Raw genomic sequence first — 13,406 nt, forward strand, 5'->3', positions numbered from 1 at the left:
GAGGTGAGGCAGGGGTCTGCCCCACACGCCCCGTTGCCAGGGCCTGCTCTCAGCCCTCCCAGAGGAAGTGAGGAGTACAGCTCTGACGGAACACCAGATGGAACCTTCATGGGACAGAAAGCTCTGGGGACAGATGGGATCTGAAATATGTCATGTAACACAAGACGCTCCCCCAAACTAAGTAATGCCTGGTTTCTGGTTACTCAGCCCCCCAGGGTCCCTGCCTTGGGCCCTGGATCTCACCCTGCCCAACCTCTCCACACCGCCAGGCCTGCCTCATAAAACTCAGCTCACACCTCTACCCCGAAGCCTTCCGCAGCCCCTCTCTCCATAGGCGCCTGCCAAGACCGCCACATCCGGCCCTCCTGACTTCCTACTGCCTGCCCCCAGCTGCTCTCTTTGCCAGCAGGGCTCTCGCCCTCTTTTTCTTCTGACAGTGCCTTTCCTGGAGGCAGCAGCATTGTGAGAGCTCTAACGACCCAACAAGCTCTAAATTGAGTTTCTAGCTCGTCAGGGCAGAGACAGAGGCTGATCCATCTTCGTTCCCTGCCAGGCAGGGAAGATTCATCCCCGTCTGGGATTAAGTTTGCCTTTGGAGGTTTGTCGTTCCAGCCCATCAGCCTGGAAACAAATGTTCCAATAAGAAGCAGTAACAAGGCTGAGATGGATAAGAGCCCTTACGGACTGTGACATGCCGGTCGAGAGGACACGGGAATGAGAGACATGAAGGTGTACGGAGGGCTCGAGTGTGCCTGGCTCTGCGGGAGGCACTCCGCTTGCTCATGTTTATCCTCATAAAATCCCAGCTGAGATGTTACCATCTTCATTTTACATGTAGGAAAATGGGGCTCAGAGAGCCTAAGGGTTTGCTTGGTCACGTAGCTTTGAAGGGGGGCAGATTCAGAAGCAAACCCCATTCTGCCCGTCTCGGAGGTCGTGCTCTTTCTGGGATGTCACACTGCAGTAGAGGGAGCCCACAAGTGTCCTAACCATCCCTGAGCATCCTCCCAACACCCCCACCCCAACACGCAGGCTCCCTGCCCCCTGCTGCCCTCCAGGCCATAGCAAGCATCTCTGAAGGGTCACCTCTGAGCATCTTATTACAGTATTTAACTGCTAGTGGAAATACTTGTAATAAAACTGATTTCCAAGAATCCTAATGCAATGAAAAATTTTATCCTCTGGTTCTGTAGCGGCTGTAGTGGCAACCTTATGCGCCACAGCGTTACTGCAGTGGTCAAGTTCTGCGGGATTTCCCCACACACGCCGTGTCCTTAAGCCACGATAACAGCGCTGACTCCCAACAACTCTACCACCCTTCCTCAGGTCTGACTGGAAAGGATACATCCCACCCAGAAGGCCCAGGGGAAGCCTCTGAGAAAGCGGTCTCTGGTTTTCTGTGCTGGAGGCACCGTGGTTTGTGACGACAGCGGGAGGGGTGGAGGACACAGGAGCTACGTCCGTTCACTCAGTGAGCCTCGCCTGGGTGCTGGGACACGGAGGAGTTGTAAACCAGCTCTGCCAACAGGTTGGCCTCTTGCGGGGGTAGCTGGAATCTGGGTTCTGTGGTCTAAGTGGCAGATTGGCCCAGGGTTCAGGGACCCACTTATGTCACATCCCTCGGTGACTGTGCCTAATGGGGGTGGTTAACTTCTCAAAGCATGTTTCCTGAGCTGTGAAATGGGGAGAGTGAGCGCCTACCTGAAAGGGATTTGGAAAGATAAATGAGAAAATGCAAGAGAAATGCTCAACACCATGGCTGGCACCAAAATAATAAGTGCTTACTAAATGTTAGTGGCATAATTTTTAAGTTTTAAAAGTGGACATAATATCAAATAAACAGGATTATTTCAAGGAGTAAATGAAATACAGTGTGGAAAGCGCCTCACATGTAACCCAATAAATGATGGCTGTGGCACCGTACCTGACACGCAGGATGAATGTGCCTTCCTAAACTGCAACTAGAGGGATAGAGGCTAGACACCAGGAAGAACTGTGGAGCCTGAGCCGGTTGTTTGGAAGGAAGTCTGGATTCACTGGGTGTGCTGATGGGGACGGCCTAGGGAGGTGGGAGCTGTGATCAAAGACCCTCACAGTGGTGGCACCTGAACTGATGCTGGGGTGGTAGGTGGGGTAGGAGGGGGGGTATCTCAGGGAGACCACCTCCTATTTACTTCAAAGCCCCCAAGTACCCTTCCACCTTCTTCTTCACGTCCTGGGCCCCTGGACTTTTCCTGGAGGCTCACCTGGGAGGGGTTTCTGGGAAATAGGAGCTTTGGGAGGACCGGGGAGGAGGGGGAAGGGCCCCAAGTGGACATCCAGATCCACTCACAGTACCCAGCCTGCCGCAAATAGCTCCCTCCCCGCACTGCCCAGAGGCCCTCTGTCCTCCATCCCTCCCCTCCTCAGGATTCGGGGGGAACTGGAGACTCTCAGAATAAAGATTGTGATGAAAACATAGCATAAAACTATATAGCATTAAGTATGGTACTGGTATAGGACCAGAGAGACAAATGAAAGTAAATAAAAAGCTTAGAAACAGATCTAAATACATAAAAATATTTAGTATATGATAAAAGTGGCATCTCAAATTAGAGTGGAAAGGATGGATTACTCAACAGAGAGCTGGGAACACTGAGAAGCCATCTAAAAAGCACAAAGTAAGATCACATTGCACCCTAAAATAACATCCAAAAGGACAACAAAGGTAATGTTAAAAAAAAGTAGAAACATAATTACCAAATGATACCACAGAGAAATTTTTTATAATCTTGGAGTGGGAAAGACTTTTCTGACACAACACCCAGGAGCCATAAAAGAGATGACCGAATCCCTAAGCATAGAAAAATCCTTAAGGATAAAAAAATTCCTGTGGCAAAAATATAACAAGCAAAGTCAAAAGATGAATGACAACTAGGAAGGATGATTTGCAGTTCATCAGCCAAAGGCCTCATTTTCCAAATCTATAAAGAGCTCCTGCAAATTAATAAGTGAAAAGCAAATCTCACAGCAAAAAGGGCAAATGATATGAGGAGACAGTTTATAGAAAAGGAAATGTCAATGACTTAATAAGCAGATGAAAGATGCTGAACTTAACTCATCATAGGGAAATGCAAATTAAAACTACACAGTATGGGCTTCCCTGGTGGCGCAGTGGTTGAGAGTCCGCCTGCCGATGCAGGGGATGCGGGTTCGTGCCCTGGTTCGGGAGGATCCCACGTGCCACGGAGCGGCTGGGCCCGTGGGCCATGGCCGCTGGGCCTGCGCGTCCGGAGCCTGTGCTCCGCAACGGGAGAGGCCACAGCAGTGAGAGGCCCGCGTAACACAAAAAACAAAACAAAACAAAACAAAACTACACAGTATGGAGGGACTTCCCTGGTGGTCCGGTGGTTAAGACTCTGCGCTCCCAATGCAGGGGGCCCAGATTTGATCCCTGGTCAGGGGACTAGATCCTGCATGCTGCAACTAAGACCTGGCGCAGCCAGATGAATGAATGAATGAATGAATGTTTGGGACTTCCCTGGTGGCGCAATGGTTAGGAATCTGCCTGCTGGTGCAGGGGACATGGGTTCGATCCCTGGTCCGGGAAGATCCCACATGCTGCAGAGCAACTAAGCCCGTGCACTACAACTACTGAGCCTGCACTCTAGAGCCTGTGAGCTACAACTACTGAGCCTGTGTGCTGCAACTACTGAAGCCCGTGTGCCTAGAGCCCATGTTCTGCAACAAGAGAAGCTACTGCAATGAGAAGCCCACACACCGCAACAGAGTAGCCCCTGCTCGCCACAACTAGAGAAAGCCTGTGTGCAGCAACAGAGACCCAACGCCAAAAAAAAAAAAAAAAAAACTACACAGTATGGACATCTCTTAAAAAACTAAAAATAGAGTCACCATATGATCCAGCAATCCCACTCCTGGGCATATATCCAGAGAAAACCATAATTTGAAAAGATACATGCACCCCAATGTTCATTGCAGCACTATTTACAATAGCCAAGACATGGAAGCAACCTAAATGCCCATTTATGGATTAATGGATAAAGAAGATGTGGTACATATATACAATGGAATATTACTCAGCCATTAAAAAGAATGAAATAATGCCATTTGCAGCGACATGGATGGACCTGGAGATTGTCACTCTGAGTGAAGTAAGTCAGAAAGAGAAAGCCAGACATATGATACCACTTATATGTGGAATCTAAAAAAATGGTGCAGATGAACTTATTTACAAAACAAAAATAGCATCACAGATGTAGAAAACAAACTTTGGTTACCAAGGGGGGAAGGCAGGGAGGGATAAATTGGGAGATTGGGATTGGCATATACACACTACCATATATGAAATAGATAACTAATAAGAACATACTGTACAGTACAGGGAACTCTACTCAATACTCTGTAATGGCCTATATGGGAGAAGAATCTAAAAGCGTGGGTATATGTATATGTATGACCGAATCACTCTGCTGTACGGCAGAAACTAACACAACACTGTAAATCAACTATACTCCAATAAAAATTAATTAAAAGAAAACACTACACTGAGGTACCACTTTCACCTATTGGGACTGGCAAAGTCAGGAAATCCCTGAACACTTTATGTGCAAGGGTGATTTTATAGGCACAATCATACATTACTGAGGGAGCATGCATTGGTGGCACCTGGCAAGGAGGCAGTTTGGCAGGAACTATCCAAATTACAAAAGTACACACTCTTTACCCAGCAATTCCCCACACAGGTCACTGCTACATTGTGCCGCCCGTGAACTGAAAGTTAACTGGGATGTTGATCAGGCCCATCACCAGGGGACTGGCTAGATACCTCGGGAACTAGGGATTAGATGGTGGGACAGGAGCAAGGGATGGACACCGATGGGAATGCTCTTATTGTACTGAAGGGGAGGGAGCTCCAAGAATTTTCTGTGGGGAGAGAGAGCAGGGAGGGGCATGATGAGGGTAGAGGATTAACTGTTATGTATAAAACTGTTATGTATAAAATAAGCTACGATGATATATTGTACAACACAGGGAATGTACCCAATATTTTATAGTAACTATAAATGGAGTATAACCTTCAAAAATTGTGAATCAGGGGCTTCCCTGGTGGCGCAGTGGTGAAGAATCCGCCTGCCAATGCAGGGGACACGTGTTCAAGCCCTGGTCCGGGAAGATCCCACATGCCGCGGGGCAACTAAGCCCGTGCGCCACAACTACTGAGCCTGCGCTCTACAGCCCGTGCTCCGCAACAAGTGAAGACACTGCAATGAGAAGCCCGCGCACTGCAACAAAGAGTAGCCCCCGCTCCCGGAAACTAGAGAAAGCCCGCACACAGCAATGAAGACCCAATGCAGCCAAAAATAAATATAAAAATAAAATAAATTAATTAAAAAAAATTGTGAATCACTATATTGTATACCTGTAACTTCTATAATATTGTACCTCAACTATACTTCAATAAAAAAAATACTACCCCAAATTTGTTTTCTTAAGGTGCAAATAGAGGGTATAATAGGCTACTACTTGTGTTTAAAGAAAAAGGAAATGTGTGTGTGTATATATATATATATATGTATATATATATATATATGCACACATACACACACATTTGTATGTACTTAAAATATCTCTGGAAAGATAATAGGGAGATTTACATTTTGTACTTCTTTGTACCTTTGTAATTTTGAACCATGTCAATGTATTAATGGTCAAAAGTTGGTTAAAACAAAACCAAAAAGAATAAGAATTCCTTAAGATCTTAGAATCGGGCTTCCCTGGTGGCGCAGTGGTTGGGAGTCCGCCTGCCGATGCAGGGGACACAGGTTCGTGCCCCGGTCCGGGAAGATCCCACATGCCGCAGAGCAGCTGGGCCCGTGAGCCATGGCCGCTGAGCCTGCGCATCCGGAGCCTGCGCTCCACAACGGGAGAGGCCACAACAGTGAGAGGCCCACGTACCACAAAAAAAAAAAAAAAAAATCTTAGAATCAAATGATAGAATCTTAGAAACAGAAGGGTAGAATTTCCAGCCCCTGTTTCAATCTGAGCCCCAGGGAACTCCTTCCCTCCAGGTACAGTGGGTCCAGCTATGGATCAGCTCCGCCAGGAAGGACCTTCCTCGTGCTGACATCTCTTGGGAGGGATCAGAGGGGAGAGGGAGGCAGGACTGGCACCCTGGGAGCTGGCACCAGTGCAGATGAAGCGACCTGAGCCCCCTTCCCCCAGGAGAAGATTCCCTGCACTGATCTGCTGCCCTGGCTAGCTCGGGCCTCCAGACGCCTCTCCACTAGGATCAAGCAGGTGCGCCCTGGCCTGCTGAGAGCCAGGCGTGCCTCAGAGGAGGTGGCTGCGGTGTGCGCCAGCCCCACCTGGGGTGCCAGCGGGTGCAGTTCTTTCAAAGTGTCAGCTTTGTAGCTGGGAGAAGAAAGTCCCTCACAGAGGGGACTTCAGAAGCCCAGAGGAGACATTAGGAAAGAGTGACAAGCAGGAGGAAGGTGGGAGGGGACCAGAGACGGCTCACTGCTTTTTTTTTTTTTGGCTGCATTGGGTCTTTGTTGCTGCGTGTGGGCTTTCTCTGGCGAGTGGGGGGCTACTCTTCGTTGCGGTGCGTGGGCTCTAGGCGCGTGGGCTTCAGTAGTTGTGGCTCGCGGGCTCAGGAGTTGTGGCTCACGGGCTCTAGAGCGCAGGCTCAGTAGCTGTGGCGCACGGGCTTAGTTGCTCCGTGGCATGTGGGATCTTCCCGGACCAGGGATCGAACATGTGTCGCCTGCGTTGGCAGGCGGATTCTTACCCACTGAGCCACCAGGGAAGTCCCGTGGCTCACTCCTTTTCATCCCTCCAAGATTTCAGTCCCCCGGGTCTAACTCCTCAGTTCCAGATCTCAGAGGCCCCCCTGGAGGCCCACAGGCACCTCCCGCTCCACGAAGCCCAACTGGAGCTCACCACGTCCCTCTTCCGGTTCCTGCTTCGTATCTTTCTAGCTGGAAGTGAGCGCCTCCCCTCAGAGTCACTCTGGACCCATCTCATGGGCTCGTGGTTATTTCTGGACATTTCTGCCCCTTCCTAAATGGCATGCTCACTCTGAGTCAGGCTCTAGGGAAAGAGGTGGCCCGTCCTTTCCTCCAGGGCCCAGGTGTTCCTGGGAGGGAGAGGCTCTCTCTTGGTCAGCTCTGTGCCACCCCTGCACCCGCTAGGCCCTCAGAAGGAGCAGGTATCAGCCACATGTATTCAGCACCATGCATGCCACGAAAAGTAAGCAAGAGAGTCAAGGCTCTGGAATGTATGAAGCCTCTTTGCTTTGGGCCCGGTCCTGCATGGGCACCAGGGACACGGAGATGGAAAGTCAGTTCTGGCCTGCATGGAGCTCCCAGACCAGGCAGGGCTGGGGTCAGGGAGCCAGACAGAAATGGACGATGAGATGTCAGGACTGTGGCAGGGGAGCCTGAGGGTGCTGGGGGAGCCTGAGAAGTCTTGTGTAGATGGGGAGGAGAACCAAGGAAGGGTCCAAAGGAGTCCAAAAGAGAGAGAAAGGGAGGAATGAAGGGGTAAAGCAGAGAAGAGGCAGACGTGCTGGGAGGGCCTGAGATGTCTCATGTGGCAGAAGCTGAGGGTGACAGTCCCATGAGAGCAGTTGGGAGACCTCAGCTGGGGCCAAGTCACGCAGAGCCTTAATGCCGGGTGGGGGAGTTTGGATCACCCTGGGAGCAATGGAAGTGGTGGGAAGGGCTTTAAATTGGGAGAAATATCACTGGATCAGAGTTTTAAAATGAGCTCACTGAAGAGGAGGAGAGGGTGAGACTGAAGGCAGAGCCAGCCAGAGGGCCGGAGCTGTGACCTGTGCTGGTTAAGCGCACGGCTACAGAGCTAAGATCCTGGACCCTCCACTTATTAAGTGGGAGACCTTGGGTGAGTTACTTAACCTCTTTGTACCTCAGTTTTCCCAACTGCAAAATGGGATCATAACAGTACCTAACGTCACAGGGCTGCTGTGAGGGTTAAATGAGTTAATAGTCTAGACCGCGAGAACAGTGCTGGGCACACAGTGAGTTCTCAGTGTTAGCTACTAGAACAATTATAATCACGATGCAGGAGAGGGAAGATGTGTCCGGGTTCTTCCTCTGCTGCTGCGGCCTCCGGCCTCCCCGCTCCTCCCTAAGCCCCCACGGAGGCAGCCCTTACCTTGTGCAGCCAGTGCAGGTTCATCTGCTGCCCCACGGCAATGTGACATAGTGCCAGGACCTGAACAGGGGGCCCACAGGGCTAGAGTCAGGCACAGGTGTGACCTGGAGGTTTCTGCCAGGTCCCCAGACACCCTGCTCCCCACTGCTCTCTGGGCCTGGCTCAGCCAGTCAGCAAACCTCCCTGAAGGCGATGGGAATGCCCAGCCCTGCCCAGCCCAGCCCAAGCCTGGCCTCCTCCCAGATTATTCCAGGCCTCCAGCCTCCTCCTCCTCTAGGATTTTTCCCTCAAGAGGTCACTGGGCCCTGCTTCACTTGGACTGCCTAATTAATGTTTTGGGAGCTCCAGGCTCCAGGATTCTGAAGCAGACTTCAGCCTTGTCCCCCAGGATGCCCCAGTCCAGCCTGGGGACTAACCTGAGTCTGAGGGAGTATTATATTGGGAGCAGGAACCAAAGCAGAAGTTCCTGGAAGAGGAAGTCTGCAGTGGGGCCTAACAGTGGGATGCTCCACGGGGTCGGGGGAAAACATGCCAGGATGGGGAAAAGCAAGAGGACCTCCCTCCTTGAGGGAACCAAGCCCCAGCAGCCAGGAGAAAAGCCAGCTGCCCTCCTCAGACCAGGGTGGGCCCCTCCGTCAGCCCAGCACAGGCCAGGTCTCCCTTCCCCTGGGCACAGGGCCACCTGCCCTCTGAGACAGCCCCACATACCTGGAGGCCTGCGACATAAGTGAAGGCGGCCGCTGTGGTCATGAGGATGGGCACGGACCAGTCGCTCCAGTAGCCCGTGCGGTTGTAGAGGTACCTGCCAGGAGGAGAAGGGGCAAGGGTCACACCTCCACCAGGGAGCCAGGACGCTCCCTCGGGCCGGCCAGCTCTCAGCTCTCACGTGGCCCGCTCAGTGACCTGGCCCTGCCCACTCAGTGAGGAGGTCATTGTCTCCCTGGTCATAGGTCAGCCTCTGGATGGCTCATGGGGGACACCTGGGCATGCCAAGAAGCATAAACAAGAAGACAATTCCCCTTAATTCTACTGCACAGAAGTAACCATCACCAAAACTTTGCTGACTCCTTCTGGTGGGTTCCCCCCTCTGCATATATATATATATTTTTTTTAAGAAGGCTGCTATTTTATAAATTTATTGTTTGTTTATTTATTATTTATTTATGGCCGCATTGGGTCTTCGTTGCTGCACGCAGGCTGTCTCTGGTTGTGGCGAGCAGGGGCTACTCTTCGTTGCGGTGTGCAGCTTCTCATTGAGGTGGCTTCTCTTGTTGCAGAGCATGGGCTCTAGGCACACGGGCTTCAGTAGCTGTGGCACGCGGGCTCAGTAGTTGTGCCTTGCGTGCTCTAGAGTGCAGGCTCAGTAGTTGTGGCGCACAGGCTTAGTTGCTCCGCGGCATGTGGGATCTTCCCGGACCAGGGCTTGAACCCGTGTCCCCTGCACTGGCAGGCGGATTCTTAACCACTGCGCCACCAGGGAACCCCTCCCCAACCCTGCTTATATATCTGTGTAAACAGCAAAGCCGGGACCCCGCTGCGTACAGCACAGCAGTCAGAGTTTAGGCGTTGGAGGGAGGCACACGCAGATTCAAATCCCCTGGCTTGCAGGACTCTGTGGAGGTGACAGGCTCCCCTGAATCTAAGATGCCACTGATTGTGACTTTCATCTGAATTTCAATGTTAACATGTGAAAAGATTAGGTCTTAGGATTGATAAAATGTAATACCTGAATTCCCTGAGCCTTAGTTTCCTAACCTACAGGATGGGGATAACAAAGTGCCCTTCATAGTGTTTCCTGAGGATGAAGTGAGGTGAGGAACATGGTAAGTACTCATTTCTCTGCTTTTTTTTTTTTTTTTTTGCGGTACGCGGGCCTCTCACTGTTGTGGCCTCTCCCGCTGCGGAGCACAGGCTCCGGACGCGCAGGCTCAGCGGCCATGGCTCACGGGCCCAGCCGCTCCGCGGCATGTGGGATCTTCCTGGACCGGGGCACGAACCCGTGTCCCCTGCATCGGCAGGCGGACTCTCAACCACTGCACCACCAGGGAAGCCCTCTGCTTCTTATTAACACAAGCATTTACTGAAGTCACTAAAATCCTGAGGAAATGTGATTTTTTTAATAGTCACGCGGTCTTCTATTGAATTAATGTACCATATGAAGCCAACATCCTCCTAACGACAATTAATAGTTTCCAATTAGGAGGGTGGGAAGGAGGGAGATGCATGAGGGAAGGGATGTGGGAACAGATGTATATGTATGACAGATTCACTTTGTTATAAAGCAGAAACTAATTTTAAAAAAATAGTTTCCAATTATTCACTATCATAAATTAACAGTTTTGGTTTTTTTGCACATACCTTTCTGTATTATTAATTATTTCCTCAGGATAGACTCCTACAAATAGGATTACAGGGCCAAAGGGAATGAACTTTTTAAGGCTCCTGATAGATGCTGCTTAGTTGCTCTCCAGGAAGACTGAACCACCCATATCCTCCCTGTACAATTGGGGAAACTGAGGCTCAGAGAAGGCAGCAACTTGCACACGTCGTCAGAGAAACTGAGCCGGCGCCAGGCAGCTTCAGGCCTGCTGCCATCTTGGGCCTGGGCAGGGGGCTGGGAGGGGACACCAGGAGGACACTATGGGGCATCAGCCCTCCCCTGGCCCTCACCCTCAGATCCCAGTGGAAAATCTGTTGGGGAAACTGAGGCCCAAAGAAGGGCAGGCCCCGGCCCTGGAGACTACTCCTGCAAAGTGTTCTGGCTCCACTTGTTGCTCCCTTTTGGCAGGGAGCCCCCGCTGGACGGCAACAGCCCGGATGGTCCCTTCCTGGCTTTCCCTGTCTAGCCCTGACCACTTCAGTCTCACTCACCTTCTCTTGCTTCATGCGCTATCCCCGGAGACTCTCTAGACCCTGAGGACCAGGCCAGGGGCTCCTGAATCCCAGCACCGACTCCAAGAAACTCAGGTGACAGGGTGAGGGAGCTGCAGGTCCTCAGGCCATCCCTAAGCCCCAGGCAGCCCTTCCCTCTGCAGCCTCTTCGACAGGGCAGGCATCCATCCTCTGCTTGAGCTGCCCAGTGACAGGGAGCTCACTCTCTGGGCAGAGTGGGGTAGCTCCGTGGACAGCATGATACAGTCAGGAAGGTTCAAGTCTCTGTCCCAGATCTGACTGCATCTTGCTGTGTGACTTTGGAAAGGCTATTTAACCTCTCTGAGCCTCAGTCTCCTCGACTGTCCCCAGTATGTGCATTTGGCACCAAATGGTTGTGTGGCCCTGGGTGAGTCCTACCCCTCTCTGGGCCTTAGCTTCTCCTTCTGTACATGTTGGGGGTAGACCATCACCTGGGCAGCAGACCTGCAGGTCAGCAGAAGTGTCCAGGGTCTATAGGCAAGGGCCAGCAGAGAATGTTCCCATTTGCCCACAGCAGTGCCTGTGCTTTGGATACCTGAAGGATGAATAATTGATTTATGGCATTTAATAAAGGCCAGGGGCCACCTCTGGGACTCGGCTGGGGCTCCGGCTCATCTTGCTGGGCTGCGGCGGGACGGCAGCCGGTCCTTTATTGAGCTCATTAATAACAGAAGCACAGCCTAGTGCCATGCAGAGGGGAGTGGATGCTCAGGCTCCATGAACCGAATCTTAGGGTCATCACAAAATCCTAGAACCACAGCCCATCAGAAGCCCAGAGTCCAGAAATCCTAAATTCTAACATAATGGCCACCAGTTGGAGATTCGGCCTCCCAGGAAGCAGCCCTCGGGTTTAGGTGAGCTTGGAGCCCTCTCACGTCCATCATCTTATTTCATCCTCAGGAAGACCTGATGAGGTCAGTTATTGAGGACTCACACTTATGTGCCCATGGTCACACTGAGCTGAACTTCTTCTTTTTTAATTAATTAATTTTAAATTTATTTATTTATTTATTTTTGGCTGCATTGGGTCTTCGTTGCTGCACGCGGGCTTTCTCTAGTTGTGGTAAGCGGGGGCTGTGCTTCATTGTGGTGCGCAGGCTTCTCATTGTGGTGGCTTCTCTTATTGCGGAGCACGGGCTCTAGGCGTGTGGGCTTCAGTAGTTGTGGGACGTGGGCTCAGTAGTCATGGCTCGCAGGTTCTAGAGCACAGGCTCAGTAGTGGTGGTGCACAGGCTTAGTTGCTCCGCGGCATGTGGGATCTTCCCGGACCAGGGCTCGAACCCGTGTCCCCTGCATTGGCAGGCGGATTCTTAACCACAGCTCCACCAGGGAAGTCCCTGAACTTCTAACCAAAAGGAAAAGGCAGCACTGGTTGGACAGGGAGCACTGGCTGCCAAGCCCCAACTCTGCCCCCCAACTGGTTGTGTGAACTTGGGCCTCAGTTTCCACACCTGTCAATGGGGGAGTTCCCACTAGAACCGAGGGAACGTCCACTCCTCTGTGCCTTTCACTGTTTAACAAAGGCAGACAATGGGGGAGCGGGGGTGGGGGTGAGGAAGAAACAGGTGCCTTTGTGCACCCGGGTACCAGCCTCACCTCTGCCCTTGGACCCGAGGCTGCTGTCCACAAAGGACCCTGAGCTTTCCTAGAACCACCTACCAGCCCTGCCCAAGGCCCTGCTCAGGGAGTTAGGAGGCCTGGGGTCTGGGGCCACCTTCTCTGCTGAGGCCTTGGTCTCTTTGGGCCTTGGAGTCCTTGTTTCCAAAGGGGTCCAGAGGTCCCAGCCCCCAGCTGAGCCCTGCCCCCATCTTACGTTCTGATTTTCATGAGAGCAGCGCGAGGAAGGAGTTCCCTGTTCTCCCCAGCTGGTCTCAGCTCCTTGCTAAGCCTCTGTTCTCTCCAGAGGACTGTGTCCCCCAAGGCTACACAGAGATTTGGTGGCCAGTGGTGGCAGAGCCCTGAGGACCAGCCTGGGAGAGAGACTCAAACCGAAGCCCCCACCCCCACCCCCATCTCAGCCGCCGGATGACCAGGCCCCAGGCCCCCGCCCCCTGATACCCACTCACCAGTTGAATTCATCGTAGTCGTTGTGGACTTCCCACCAGAAGTACAGCCAGGTGAGCGTGAGGCCGAAGGTCAAGGTGAGGAGCAGGAACCAGAGGCGCTCCCACTGGAGGGGCCAAATGAGGAAAGGGGTCAAGTGGGGGCAGGGATGGCCCCTCAGGCCACCTCCACCCAGAATGTTCCCACCCCTCCCCCTTTGTAGCCCCACTGCCAGGCAGGGATTACTGCCCTCTTCACACGGGTGGGGACCTGAG

General features: G+C 52.1%; 1 protein-coding gene across 6 annotated transcripts in view; it reads right to left on the reverse strand.

Annotated features, from left to right (window-relative positions):
- GDPD5 (glycerophosphodiester phosphodiesterase domain containing 5) overlaps positions 1-13,406 on the reverse strand; it is a 90,247-nt gene that overhangs the window by 16,904 nt on the left and 59,937 nt on the right. For 4 of the 6 annotated variants that reach the window (XM_081241461.1, XM_081241460.1, XM_081241464.1 and 1 more), the window contains 3 exons: positions 13,155-13,258; positions 8,884-8,977; positions 8,176-8,256 (listed from right to left, as the gene is read on the reverse strand). In XM_081241461.1, coding sequence (XP_081097587.1) covers positions 8,176-8,256; positions 8,884-8,977; positions 13,155-13,258 — 279 coding nt within the window. The remainder of the gene's footprint in view (positions 1-8,175; positions 8,257-8,883; positions 8,978-13,154; positions 13,259-13,406) is intronic. The other 2 variants (XM_081241462.1, XM_081241463.1) reach the window with 2 other exon arrangements.

This window comes from Mesoplodon bidens, assembly GCF_964165515.1.
Source record: "Mesoplodon bidens genome assembly, chromosome: 7".
NCBI lineage: Eukaryota > Metazoa > Chordata > Mammalia > Artiodactyla > Ziphiidae > Mesoplodon > Mesoplodon bidens.